The 15,145-nt window shown below is 39.8% G+C and overlaps 2 protein-coding genes across 2 annotated transcripts in view; one reads left to right on the forward strand and one right to left on the reverse strand.

Annotated features, from left to right (window-relative positions):
* ELAPOR2 (endosome-lysosome associated apoptosis and autophagy regulator family member 2) overlaps window positions 1-8,516 on the forward strand; it is a 67,385-nt gene extending 58,869 nt beyond the window's left edge. The window contains exon 19 of the mRNA XM_081800622.1: window positions 4,591-8,516. Coding sequence (XP_081656748.1) covers window positions 4,591-4,650 — 60 coding nt within the window. The 3' untranslated portion in view covers window positions 4,651-8,516. The remainder of the gene's footprint in view (window positions 1-4,590) is intronic.
* Window positions 8,517-12,906: 4,390 nt separating this feature from the next.
* GRM3 (glutamate metabotropic receptor 3) overlaps window positions 12,907-15,145 on the reverse strand; it is a 202,163-nt gene continuing 199,924 nt past the window's right edge. The window contains exon 6 of the mRNA XM_081800623.1: window positions 12,907-13,457. Within this exon, the coding sequence (XP_081656749.1) occupies window positions 13,384-13,457 (74 nt within the window). The 3' untranslated portion in view covers window positions 12,907-13,383. The remainder of the gene's footprint in view (window positions 13,458-15,145) is intronic.

A 15,145-nucleotide genomic window follows, 5' to 3' on the forward strand; every position in this document is an offset into this window, starting at 1 on the left:
AGTCCTCTTGCTCAGAGGAGAATTAACATCCAGGCCACCATGCAGGCAGCTGAACGATGAACTCTTGGAACCACTTCCCAAAATCCAGCCTACAGCCACCTCCCCGGTTCCTTTCCACTTCCAGGCAGTGAAGTGGAGAACTTTATTTTATTTATTTATTTATTTATTTATTTATTTATTTATTTTATTTATTTGAGAGAGAGAGAATGAGAGACAGAGAGCATGAGAGGGAGGAGGGTCAGAGGGAGAAGCAGACTCCCTGCCGAGCAGGGAGCCCGATGCGGGACTCGATCCCGGGACTCCAGGATCATGACCTGAGCCGAAGGCAGTCGCTTAACCAACTGAGCCACCCAGGCGCCCAAGTGGAGAACTTTAATTGCCTTGTGGATCATACAGTTTGGTCACCATGTTTGTTGCTAATTCTCATGGACTTTGCTCAGATCTTGTTAACCAGTGTGTGAGGCTGTCATCCTTATTCTTCTAGAAAGACACCTGTCAGTTTCCCATCTCATCAGCAAAACAGTGAAGAACTACGAAGGTTATGAAATTGCAATATGCTTGCTAGCCACCAAATTAGCCTGCCATACTTTCACGGACATTTTGAAGAAAGGAGTCTCCTGGGTCAGAAACAAAACAAGCCTATTATTCACAGAAGTAGCAGTGGCCAAAATGACAGTGTTTCTCTTGTTTCCTCAAGCCCCACTTCCCACAGAGTGAGGTGGCCTAGGTGATGCACAGTGTGTTATGCTGTAGAACAGGAGCCCTTAGCTTGGGGCATCTGAATCTTCTCTAATAGTCAGGAAGCAAGTCTGCCGTTTGCTCCACAGGAGGAGAGAGTTTCAGGGCTGCAAGCAACCTTTGCTTGTGTTCTTCCAAGGCTTTTTGTAATATAAACAGCTTTGAGAAGATTGTGTACCATTAAGGACAATTAATGTCTTCCTTAGAAGACTTGCAGAAACACAAAGAGACCCATGGAGAATGATCGCTCATCGTCAGCATATGTAGACTTCTCTTACCTGATTTGATCTTGTGATTCCCTCTTTGTAAGGGCATTGTCTTATAGTGGGGGAAGCAGTCAGGTGCCAGGGAAGATTTTGAGGAGAAAGTGACCTCTAAGCTGAATGAAAAGAAAAAGTGGGAATTACAAGTATTTTTTTTTTTTTTTAAGATTTTTATTTATTGGACAGAGAGAGCACAAGCAGGGGGAGTGGCAGGAAGAGGGAGAGGGAGAAGAAGGCTTCCCGCGGAGCAGGGACCCTGATGCGGGACTCGATCCCAGGACCCCGGGATCATGACCCGAGCCAAAGGCAGACGCCTAACCGACTGAGCCACCCAGACACCTCGGGAATTACAAGTATTAATAAACTTTGAAGTCTTTCTCATATTGCAGTACCTCCTTTGTTGTTATTTTATGGCCAGAGAATCGAAAGCTTGAAAGATTACTGGAAACAGTCACAGGAAACATGGAGGATAAAGTCTTTCTCGCCTTTTTGTTTTGAATAGCAATTTTAATTGCCATAATGATTAAAAAAAATCATTTCAATGAAAATTTAAAATACTCTGGAAAAGCAGAAGAATTGTACAACGGTACAGCCACATACCCATCACCTAAATTTTACTGTATTTGATTTATTACCTATCTGTCTAAATCTCTATCTCTCTGTTCATTTACGAATAAATCCTTTTTGATGCATTTCAAAGTAAGCTGCAGGACTCAATACATTTCACGCCTAAACACTTCAGGATATGTATAATTGATGAGAGAATTCAATATTTTCAGGTTTTTTCTAAGGGACATTGTTTACATAGAGTGAAGTGCACACATAACAAGTATGCAACTTGATGAACCCTTGGGAAGTGCATATATTTGTGTCACCCTAAATCCTATCAAAAAATAGAATATTAAGCTCACCCCTGAAAGTAGACTCATGTCCTTTTGCATGCAATTGATCCCCACCCTCACTACTGTAGTGATCTTTTTAAACTGTAGACTAGTTTTGTCTGTTTTAAAACTTCATATAACTGTAACTACACAGTGTATATAGTATTTTGTGTAAGATTTCTTTCACTCAGAAAAATGTTTTTGAGATTTATCTACCCTGTGTTAATCAGCGGTAGATTCCTTTTTATGCAGGAATAGCATTCTGTTGTATGGATATGTCAAAATTTGTTCAGCCATTCTCTTATTGATGAATACTTGGGCTATTTTTCATATTTAGCTATGAACGAAGCTGCTATTAATATCATTGGACAAGTCTTACTGTGTGTCCCCTTTAAGAATTTTGTTATGCCTGGCTCTGTGGAGAAAAAATGGTTGTAAGTTTCTTAACTGTTATGTCATTTAAGGTTTGCTTTATCTTATATATGCTTACTCCTGTCCTAAAGGTCAGAACTTATTTGGTATTTTCCTCCCAATACACTGCACTTACCAGGTTTTATTTATGGATTTACTTTTCTTGACTTTTCTCAGCAACTTTAAAAATGTATCTTCAGGGTTTTTTGTTTGTTTGTTTTCTTTGTTCGTTCTACCATCATTCATGGGATACTATCTGATAGACACTCTGCCCGGTTTTGGTGCTATGTCAAATTAGATAGAGTTTCTTATGTCAGAGACTATCTAGTTTATTAGGGCATGGCACATGCACATCATTCACAGACACTTACCATCATCCATTGTGACGAGCACAGAGAAGGGAGTGCAATAAGGTAGTGACAGGTAAAGAGAAGCTTCTGGGAAAAGTGGGCATTTGAGTAAATTCTTGAATTTAGAACTCAGAAAAATAATTTGTATGGCATCTTTATTTAATGTTTGAGTGAACTGATACCTAGAGAGGTTCCCTTATTTGTCTAAGAGAAGTTTAGGTAGGAGTTAAAAACCCATCTCCTGAGTTCCAATCCAGTGTTTTCCTTTCTGAAATGTGGCATTTCAATACATTTGCATAAGTGTTGACAGCCTACCATGTACTAGGCCTGGAGTCAAGTTTTGGGAATTTAAAAAATGAATAAGCTACAATTCTTGTCATCTGTAAGTCTCAGTTAGTGGTGCTAAGTACACACACACACACACAAATGTGTAAGTACATATATATCCCACCATCTCAATAATAGCAAAATCCCATGTGAACAAAGAGGACACAGCATCTAAAGCCCTATGACGCTAACATGATTTTATAAAGTGTTTTCTTTCAAATCGCACCTTGAGGATCACCAACAGGCCTCTGTCCCTTCTCCCCTCAGGAACATATTGAATCAAATCTTCTCAAGGAAAGACCATAAAAATCTCAGATTTCCTTTTTAGTTTATTGCTGGTACCCTGAAGCTCTTTCCCATAATACACTGTAAGTTCCTTGAGGACAGACATTTTGTATCCCTAAAGTCTAGTCCTGTTCCTGCAGTGCACTGGGGCTTAGTAAACATTGGAATTATCAACAGTTATTTCAATAAAGTGAGGTCTGGTCAACATGAGGCTCCAGGCAAACTTCTTCAGAGGGATCGAGTGAGAGCACTGAGGAGATGCACGGTCTGCCCTCGCGGGGGCATGTCATCTCAGCGCAGGCAAGGAAAAGTGAGATGGTTGGTGTTCGTGTGGTGACGTTTTTCCTATACTCCTTTCCCTGTAGCCCAAAAGCTTGTCTGAAGTCTTGGACTTCTCCATTCAAATGAGAGAAAGCACAAAAGTGGCCTTATTCTTTCTGACAGATACTCAGGGTCTGCTCACTTTTATTTTCTCATTTCACTTCTCTACTTCAGACATGCATCTGTTTGCACCTAGGATTGGTCCACCTCCTATTTCCTTTATTTTAAAAAGAATCCTAGTTCTCTTCATTGGTATTCTCTTTGAAAGCATAGTACCCCCCACTCCATTTCAGCAGACTCCACAGAAAGTTTTTTCTGACTTTCACAGTGAAACATTGGGAGAATTCTCTTAATTCTCTTTTTCCCCATTAAAGAAGTGCTTATTTTAATAGGCTGCATTTTGAATGTAATATGTAACAAAAGCCAGCAATGATGTATCTGAGTTAAAATTTTGATTTATTATCTAAGATGATTTGTTTTTAATATCTTTAGAAGGTATATACCCAAAAGATTTTCCTAAAACATGTCAACGAACCCAAATGATCTTATGTCTTACTGGGGTCCTCATTATTTCTGCTGTCCTTCTTCTTACTAGGTATCCTATGTTATCTTGCGAATATGTAGCTTCTGTCAGTCCTCTTTTGTCCAAAATTCTTATGGCAAGGTCATCTGTTTCAGCACCCAGGTCAGATATCCTCTTAAGAAGGGTCTGGTCTCAGTGGTTTCTTCACAAAAATTTGTGAAGCTATATTTTTTGGTATCTATTGCGATCATGTGTTTGCTTCTATTTTGGATTGTCTGTCTTATCTCCTGGATGTCAAAAGCATCCTTCAAGGTAGGCATGCTATCTGTTTTCTATCTGCCACTCTCCTTTAAATGTAAAATCCTAATCACAACTGGCATGTATGTAGATTAAAATGATTTCCAGAACTTTCCTTCTGGATGCATAAGATCCTAAAATCTTAGTGGAATTTGAATGAGTTCATTTTGTTTCAATATTTTTTTTCTTCATAGGAAAAAGAAGACCATTTTGAATCTGTTCAGCTGAAATCCTCAAGATCCCCAAATATATGAAAAGACAGTGCTGTAGACTTCAGACTAATGAACAAAGAAACCTGATCTCTAGTTCTACAGGACCGTAGCTTAGATCCTGTCTTTGTATCCCGGCACGTTGGTGATTTCACAGAGGAGGGCCATGCCGCTGAAAAGGGAAGGAGGTTGAAACGTTTGATTGCCTTATCACATGGTCAAGTATTTTGCCAAAAATAGGAAAGCAAATGGCTTGGGTCTCAACTGAAGATGAAGCTCAACTCAGGAAGAGATTTATCTGTAAATAGACATAACTGAAAACCAAGGTTAAGCCCCCCAGTGCACTGCTGATGCATGCCATATAATTAATGGGTAACTTTTATTCTTTATAACTTCTACATAAAAAGTGTGCTTTGGAGGGCAGATGTGAGCATATGCATTGTGATTCTATTTATGTCTTTTCTTTATAGTTTGGGGGAAGATTTGAAAAATTTTAAGGTATAGTTTTTTCCCATTATTTTCCTGACAGACCTTAAAACATCTTTTCTATTAAAAAATGATGAACAAAAGAAGACAATAAATTTTTCATTTTTCCATAGGGTCTTTCTTGATTTCAGAAGCCTAAGTAAGCAGTAACTTTTCAGGAAGAATAAACATGTAAACATGTGCTTGGGTTACCTAAACTTAATTCGCCTTTGAAATTTCATCCTTGTTGGAACTGGTAAGAAGGGCTTGACTGAAAGAGTTGAAGGAGTATTAAAAAAAAAAAAAAAGGGCAAAGAGAATCCTGTCTTTCCATTAAAACAAACAAGCTCATGGTATTGTGGAAATCAAATGGCTTAACACCATTTATGTAATGCTTGAAGTATAATTTCAAATGAGTAAGAAAGCTTGTTTATCAAATCACATGCAAAATCAAGAAGAAGGAAGTGGGATGGCTTGTGTATAAGTACACATAACTGTGCAAAGGTATTGGGATAATTTCACGGTTTGCGGAAAATGGCAGTGGGATATTGGCCCTATGTCAAGCATCAAAGTTATATGGTTATTTTTCTGCTAAGACATTGAGGATTATGACTTCCATAGAAGTTTTTCTTTTTGAGTATATAAGGCAGGAACTCAATTTTGGGAAATTGCATCTAACTGTATTCATATTAAGAATGTGGTTGTACCATAAGTAGTTAGGAAATACGTGTTGTTCTTATCTCAAAAGTGATCCAGGTAATTGTGATACTTCCTCTCACGGATGGATTCCTAGAATTAGCACGACTTCAATATTATCTGTTGAAAGAAGTTTGAATGAAGTTGGATCTGACTAATTGTGTGTAAACCTTTATTGTTTCAGAACTGGGAAAGAGGGGAGTTTACTGACCATTGATGAACTAAGGTGCTCTGGTTTGCTTTCAATAAACAGTAATCTTTGTAGATCTTAATCTAGATTTTTTTAAAAAGACTGGTGATTGCCTGAGAGGCAGGCCATAAGGGCAGGGTCTGTGAAAGTTTTGTCCCAAGTCTTTCGATGAGGTATGACTTGTAACTTTTGATTCGGCAGGTAATGTCTTTATTTTTGTGGAAAGTGGGGGAAAAATAAATAATTGCAGTTTTCCACTGGTGGGTAAAACACTGAACCATCCTGTTATTGTTGAACGAATGTTCCTTTTGTGTACATCTTTGCTGTGGGATTCATGAGTATAGGTGAGGTTGCCATGGTTTTATTGTTTGTCGTGAAATTCAGGGAGGGCATCACTTAGCATCAACTTTTTTTCACGTTCAATTTCCTAAATCTTGTTTTTTAATTAGAAATTATTACAATAAATTATTTTGGCATTGCTCACAATTATCCTGGTAACTGTGCTCTGATGAGCCTTTCCCCCTCTTGATCAAAATTTAAACAGAAGAATGACAATACATTGGACATGCACCTCTTCAGAGGAGCCCTGGCAAAGGTGTCCAGGCTGGACAGATTCAGGAGGTTGCACATAGTCACCTGTCACCTCTCTTCATCTTCGGCTGTGTTCCACGTGTATATACCAAGCCACAGAGATAATTGGGAGTTGCTCCCAGGTGGCTTCTTTCTTCTCCTGTCACTGAACTAAAATCTCTGACATGTCAAAAAATGCCTTAAATTTTAATGAACTCTCTGAAAATGTATTTGGTATTGAAGAATTTATTTTATCTCTAATTTTAGATATAAAATAGATTTTGTCAGCTCAGTCCCATCTTTGGAAAGGAGCTGCCTTTCCCCTTTCCCCAGTGATTTGTCATTTTATTCTGAGCGCTGAAGGAGTATGACAGAAAGAATATCAGGAAAATATTCAGACCAATCTTGGCTATAAAATTCACTGTAATTTTATGTCTTGTCTTTGCAGAGCTTAGTGGAATGTTGAAAGGCATAAACAAATTAATCATGTTTCTGTGACTTTTAGTAGACATTTGTTGTTTCTTTCCCCTCATAAATGGTAGAAGAAGAAGTTATAGGTCATTTTTCTAAAAGGCACAGGTTTTGAAGCCTTAAATACTACATTAAGTCCATTGTTGCCTATAATATCTCCTAGCACTCTGTCAAAACATATTTAAATTGGTTTTCCACTGGATGAGACCATGTCATCTATGGATAAATTACATCATGCCATTTAACAATGTTGAGCAATTTGATATGTGTCCACTAGATTTAAAAGACTGAATTTTATTCTTGTTGACTTTTCCCCTTTTTGGTTACTAGTAAATCAAGTCCTTTCCAGGATTAAAAATGTTTCATAGTATTTTTGTGTAGAGTTTTGTGATTATTTTCTTCCCAAGGAGAAAAGATGGTTTAATGGTTATATGGAATAATTGCTTGGGTCCAATCATTTATGAACCAGACTGTCCAGATTCCCAGGTAATGGGTCATGATTGTGATTCTTCAAGACCAATTGGGTCAACTATCATTTGACATCTGTCAATAGAACTACTTCCTATGGCTCATGGTCATTCCTAATAGAAGGCTAATGTGCCGATCATTTCTCTCTTCCTCATGAAAGTAAATTTCCTGGAAGTTGGGGTGGGAAGATGACTTCACTGGCAAGGTTAAAGTCAGTGTATTGCTCACATTTATCTTTTTTAAACAGAAGATATATAGAGTAGGTCTTCCTCTTGAGAGAAATTAAAATATCCTCACATCTCTTTTATCATAACTATGGATGTTATCTCATATTTACAGGACCAAGCCCTATATTCAGGTTGCCCTAAAGAAAAGGTCCCAATGAACCATGAGAGACTATGGACTCTGAGAAACAACCTGAGAGTTCTAGAGGGGAGAGGTGTGGGGGGATGGGTTAGCCTGGTGATGGGTATTAAAGAGGGCACATACTGCATGGAGCACTGGGTGTTATACGCAAACAATGAATCATGGAACACTACATCAAAAACTAATGATGTAATGTATGGTGATTAACATAACGATAAAAAAATTAAAAAAAAAAAAAAGGTCCCAAGATGAGTAAACTTAAAAAAAAAAAAAAGCCAACAACAAAAAAACAACACCTGTTGTATTCATTGGATGCTAAAATGGATTTCACCCTCACATTGCCTGGCCAGAGATGACACTCTTGCTGGATTTTTTTCTTTTAGCTTAAAATTTTCAGATGAGTTCATTTTAGGATCATAAATGAAGGAAGTAAAACTTGAAGATGGGGACAAGTGATTGAAAATTGATAACACTATTAAAGTGGATATTGATGCTACCATCACAATTGATATTACTATTGCAGTTGTCTAGGTCAGAGACCAGCCAACTTTTGCTGTAAAGGATCAGGTAGTAAATATTTTCAGCCTCGCAGGACATGTGGTCTCTGTTGCAACTCTGTAGCATGAAAGCAGCCACAGAGAACATGTGAACAGATGGTGTGACTGCATTCAAATAAAACTTTATTTATGTACACAGAAATTTGAGTGTCATTTAAATTTCACGTGTCATGACATATTCTTCTTTGACTCTTTTCTCAACTATTTAAAAATGTAGCAGCATTCTTGGCTCCCAGGCCTTAAAAAAACAGGTACTGGACTAGGATTTGGTCTTCAAGCTATGGTTTTGCCGACCAGTAGTTTTAATCGCTGCCACCCACGAGCAAAACTATTCAGGAGAATCTGCGTACAGATTCTTGGCCCGTTAGGTGGTTACCACCTCAAAATTTTCTTAAGTCTCTAGAGATGTTCAGGAAGAAAATAACCCATCACCTTTCCTTGATGATTTAATCACCCACACAAAGGCAAAGCCAGATACTCTTCTGCATTCCTCTTGTAGTTTTGGGACTCACTTCTCGATATTGATTAGCAAATGAAAAAACTAAAGTATGTGAATAGGTTCAGATTCAACCAGCAAGATTGATTTAAACACCTTGTCTCGTTGGGATTTGTGTAATACTTATTGCTAAGGTAACTGGATTTGGAGATAATATTCAATCTCATATACAGATCAATTTAAAGGAAACATAGCATCCTCAAGTAGGGGCTCTTGATGTATAAGAGTAGTTTCATTTTTTTTTTTTAAGATTTTATTTACTCATTTGAGAAAGAGGGAACACAAGCAGGGGGAGGGAGAGAAGGAGAAGCAGGCTTCCCGCTGAGCAGGGAGCCGGATGTGGGGCTCAATTCCAGGACCCTGGGATCATGACCCGAGCCAAAGGCAGATGCTTAATGACTGAGCCACTCAGGCACCCCAAGAGTAGTTTCAGCAGAGATTCTTCAGTCCCAGCACTGGAGAGGTTCACCTCATCCATTTGCCCATGTCCAGGCAGCGCACACCTCCATCCACACACGTTTACCAAATCCTATTTTAAGACCTACTGAGCTACAAAAGACAGTTAGGATTCCTTTAATAATGGTGGCTTGAGAAATGGACCTCCAATTGGCTTTTAATTTGTTGGAATTTTCCTCATCTTATTAATGAGTCTTAGAAGAAGAGCTCTGTCTAAAACTATCTTGTGGTATTGGTAGATTTGGTGTAGAGCAGGGCAGTATTTCCTTTATCTCAGATGGCTGCTTTCAGATTACCATTGGTTGGGTTAAATAAAAGAATTAAACCAGTGGGAGTTCTGAAAACCTCAACTTTGTGTTACAAGGCAGGAGTGATCATTGCCTTCTTCGCGGGTTTGGGCCTTTGTTATTAGAGTTCCGGTGGTTTGGACCCACACCGGTGTTGCATCTTCCTGGCACCTCATTCTTGGCTTCTCCAGGCTTATAGTGAAGAGCTCTGGGGCCCGAAGCTATCAAGATGGCTAAGTGAGGAAAGCAGGGGCTAGCCCAGGGAAAGTGGACGTAAGATTGTAAAGATGCACTGTCTGAATTACCTCCTTTCTCAGCTTCTCTCTTAATCTGTCCCCTGTGTGGTCTGCCAACCAGCTTGCCCCACAGCTTGAAAATGGGGCTTTTTAATTTTTTAATTTTTTATTTTTTAAAGAATTTATTTATTTATTTGACAGAGAGAGAGCACACAAGCAGGGCGAGCAGCAGAGGGAAAGGGAGAAGCAGGCTCCCCACTGAGCAGGGAGCCAAACGTGGGGCTTGATCCCAGGACCCTGGGATCATGACCTGAGCCAAAGGCAGATGCTTAACTGACTGAGCCACCCAGGCACCCCAGAAAATTGGGCTTTTTTATATTACCATGATGAATCTGGGTGGGCAAGAGAATCTATTAAGATTTAAGCTAGAGAGGACCCAGAGCATTTCAGAAACTGCAAACACTCAGAAGACCAAAAATCATCACCCAGAGCATTAGGTTATGATATGTTTAATGAGTAGGGTAGATCATGCTGCTTGGGTTTCTGAAATTCAGGAAGTTTTTGCAAAGATGGATCAGCTCAACCAGTTTTATATTCTGGAAGGATGAAATGTTCTTACCAGAGTTAAAAAAAAAAAACCAAAAAACTTATTTGTTCGAAATGGCTTATGTAAAAATGATTTTATAGTTGCTGTTTTCCCATACATACTCTGAATGTTTTTCAAAAGATTATTTCTAGGGATCACATGTTAGGTAATGCTCTTTCCAATAGGGAACAAGGCTTGGGGCAAGGAAGGAGAAAACGACGAGAATGGTCAGTTACTTCGCTTCTGGTGTGCAGGTGGAGTGTGAAAGGTACAGTGGCCTGTAGATCAAAATCGAACTCTCCAATGCAGTGTTCTCAAGATTCACCCATGCCCTCATTGTCTTGTCTAAAAAGATCCATGATCAATTTGATTGTTTTAGGCATCAGCTGTGTCTCTGAACCATCCATCTGATATGGCCTTCTTCCCTCTGACTGTCCTATCCCATCAATGGATTATGTTTATTCTCCCTCCCATCAGCCTTGCCTCAGTCTTTATCTTGAACAGATTCTCATTTGGGGCGTACTTACCTAGCACTCCCACCACTGTCCACCACAGCAGGACACTCTTCTACCATCTCGGGTCTTGAATCTATATCCCAGTCCTCTCCACCCACTCCCCCAAATCCAGGTTCTTCTTTGAATATGAGTTTGGGGACTGGTTTGCACTGTTGTGCATTCTGGATGGATTGGTTAGGTTGCTGATCCAAATGCATTCAGAAGGGAGGAGAGAATTTCAAACATCTGACTCCTCACTGTATGTCCTTCAAGCCCAGGCCTGTTGGCTGTGTGTACCTGCTCACAATTTCTAGATGTTTTAAAAATAGCATTGGGGCGCCTGGGTGGCTCGGTTGGTTGAGCGACTGCCTTCAGCTCAGGTCATGATCCTGGAGTCCCAGGATCGAGTCCCACGTCGGGCTCCCTGCTCAGCGGGGAGTCAGCTTCTCCCTCTGACCCTCTTCCCTCTCATGCTCTCTTTCTCTCATTCTCTCTTTCTCAAATAAATAAACAAAATCTTAAAAAAAAAAAAATAGCATTGGTACATCCCGATGAACCAGGCCCTGGTTATTGAGCCCATGGGCCCTTCCTATCCTCCAGTCTCCTCCTCCTTCCTCTCACTATTTTCCTCAGTCACACTTCTTCCATTAGCATAATTTCCTGCCTTTATGTTCCTTAAAGCCAGGAACTACATTGAATGATCCCTCTTTCATGGGCTGAAGAGTGCCCCTCCCCCCAAAGGGTATGTCTATATCCTAACCCCTGGAACCTGGGAATGTTACTTTATTTGGAAAAAGGGCCTTTGCAGATGTGATTAATATAAGGCTCTTGCTATGAGATTATCCTGGACTATCCAGGTGGGCCCTAAATCCAATTACAAGTATTGTCATCAGAAATGCACAGAGGGGAAGCTAGACACACAGAAGGTGATGTGAAGATGGAGCCAGAGACTGGAGTGATGGGTCCACAAGCCAAGGAAGCTGACAACCCCAGAAGCTACAAGAGGCATGGGATGGATTCTCCCCTAGAACTTCTGGTGGGGGACAGTGCTGCCAACACTCTGATTTCGGACTTCTGGTCTCCAGAACTGTAAGAGAATAATTTTTCTGTTGCTTTAAGTGATCCTGTTTGTGGTAAGTTGTTAACTCAGCCACAGGAAATGAATATGTTCTCTAGTCATGGTACCTGGAATACGACCTGGCAGGAAGATGAGTTCTTAGTGAATTTTCCTGCACTGATAAACGATTTGTGACTGAAGGGTTTACAAGGGGAAGTAGGAAAGTGTGGGTACAAATAAGCTGGTTTTACTTTATCCACGCTTTGCCTGTTCACTCCTGTATTGAGCTTAGTAAAATATTTAAGTTTAATGACAAACCTGTGTGCCTGAGTATTGTTACTGAGACTTTGGAAATGCACTGGAACATAACATATCCTGCATTTTATTGCCCCATTTAGCTCTCAGTGGTGAGAGTGATTTTCCAATGGATTGACAGGATGCTTTCCCAGCCTCCTTCCTAGTAACTTCCTGGTTAGTTTAGAATAGTTCTATTAGAATAGTTTCCCGTCTTTATGCTTTTGAAAATGAGAGCTATCCAGCCTTCCCCGGCAGGCCACAGTGTCTGCATGCCAAGAACCCTCTACTTACTGCATCAGAGGCCCATTTGGGCAAAATCTGGGCTGCCCTACACATGTGGCTTAAAGAAACCTGTATGTGTATCGCCACCTGGCCACTGACATAGCCGGATAGTTGTGGTGTCGTCCAATTCTGATCTTCGTAATCTGCGAAGTCCAGATATGCTCAGAACTCTCTAGCAGGGTAACAGCTTGTGTTCAGAGCGTATGTAGGTGTAAAGAGAAGCACAGTAGACAATTACATCCAACATTAAAAATAGAAATAATCTAAAGTCAACATATTCAGATTACTTGGAGTGATTAAAAAAGAATAAGCCATTATCCACCATGCTGGAAAACCTTGAAGGTTTTATTCTCAATATTTTTACATTAATACAGATGCTTTTTATTTTGTGCTGAGAAAAACAATCTGTTACACGTAATGTAACTTTAATATACAACATAGAAACTCATCCTAAATTAGTTACAACAAGGACCTACAAAAGACTTCATAGGAAAAAAAGTTACCTAATATTGCCACCATATTTTTGTTTAGACTGACCCTGTCAGACCCTGTCACCAATGCTCAGCTCTTGTAAACAATGGTTATTTCCGTGTTCCAGGGAATCGTTAATAATAGGGGCGCTAAAATCAGCCTTAAAAGTTCTAGCACATCACTATATACTGTACAGTCCTCAAAAATAATTTATCGTACTGTTTCTAAAAAAAGGTACTAGGGTTCTTTTGCTCAGTTTCCATATTCTGGAGCTGCACACGAGCACTTTTGTCTAACAGTCTAAAAACATGAGAACTGAACTGGAATTCACAATCACAGAGATGAGGTGGTGGAGTCGACAACTTCCCGCCCATTGCACACCGTTGGGACATAGGTGCTTGCAGAAGCTGGAAAACAAAGCAGGTCAGAAAATTCAGTTCAGTCAAATAAGCCACATAGGTAATGGAATGGATAATCCCAGACACTAGGTAAAATTAAGTTCAAAAACCCATTTTTAATTTAGCTTTGGAAAAGGCTAAGTGACTTAATGCTGTAGTAGGTCAGCTTTCTAAATGTGTTCTGATCAAAATTAGCTTTGTATCCTGGTGCATACTTCCACTAATGTCCCTCTTGGAGAGAGAATTTGTGAGCATCATCATTGTTGAAAGGAGTCGCTCGTGGATTTAAAATTAGCTTTGGTAAGCTATAAACTGGTTAAGATAGAATGTGCAAAGTTGAAAGCTCACTGCAATTTTCTTAAAGATTGTTAAATTAATTACGGTTTATAGTACCTCAATTACTTTTGCTCTCTCTGGGCAGGGATGCCTCTTACGTAGTCTCACGAGTCATCTGTGAACTCCACTGCCTTACAGAATGGTTTGATGCATTTTCATTGCTCAAGTGGATAACCTCTGTGAACACTCTAGCAAGGGCTGGGGTGCTGAGAACTCAGTTTCTTAACGATTTTCAGAAGGGGAGACGTTCCAAAGGGATGAGGCTCTTGTTAATGACAGCAGTGACGACAGTGTCAGGGTGTGAGTATAACATGGGTATGTATATTCGTTCTTTTTACGGCATTTAGTTTTCCTCGATGCAATTCATATCTCGTTAATTTAAAGGTTTTGTTTTTATGAGAAATCTACATACGGCTTTGTCATTTTACTGAATGAGGACAAAGAAAGCAAGGAGCCCCCGTTTCCATGGGCTGCGCAACTATGTAGCCAAGAGAATCAGAGATGGCCTTTCATTTTCTTTTAGAGCTGTTTATGTTGCATCCCTTGGCCTGTCCATGATGATATGCTTTGCCGAGAAGGAACTGATCCTCTTGGCTACCCGGCCAAAGCCCAGATCAAGCTGACGTCAGCTTTCCCATTCTTTAAGTGCATATCTCTTGGTTAATAATCATATAAGCTCATTTCCTGCTGAAGTATTTATGCCTGATAGTGGAAATATTCTTGCCCCATAAAATGGCATTTTCCATAGGGTTTTCTTTAAACACAAAGGAGAAACTAATTATAAACTTTGAGATGATGTGCTCAATCACCATATTTGGGGCACTGAAGTCTTTCAGCGGGCTCACCACTAGGGAACCGACAACTTCTCAATTTTGCATTGATTGCTCAGCTAGGTGTGTAAGAAAAGCCGTAAAGACAAGTCTTTGTGATTGAGGTTAAGTAGAGTCCCGTGACATGCTAACTCTTGGAGATATTTTTCCTTTGATCATTTGCAGGATCAGGTTCAATTTTCTTTACAATCTGATCCCACTAAAAGGCACAACTTTGGGAGAAAACATGGCATAATCTATCTTTCTATAGTGAAGAACACAGCAGGTGCGAGATAAATACTGGATGGAAAGGGATAATGATAATAATTTCAAATGTGAGGGTTTTACTTTATTCCTTGTAAAGCTTCTTCCTACTTTATGTAACCCTAGCTTCATGAAAGCTAGGTAAGGCAAGAGAAAGAACAAGGTGAGGTGACGTTCGACCACCATTGGGTGGAAACGTAGGAGGCATGCCAGGCTCTTCAGTATGTGTGCTCTGCTGGCATTCTCGAAATCAAGTGGCAAAGGGTAACTCTTGATCCCCTAACCTGT

Source organism: Leptonychotes weddellii, chromosome 12 (assembly GCF_054177405.1).
Source record: "Leptonychotes weddellii isolate Sample4059 chromosome 12, ASM5417740v2, whole genome shotgun sequence".
In the NCBI taxonomy this organism is placed as follows: Eukaryota; Metazoa; Chordata; class Mammalia; order Carnivora; family Phocidae; genus Leptonychotes; species Leptonychotes weddellii.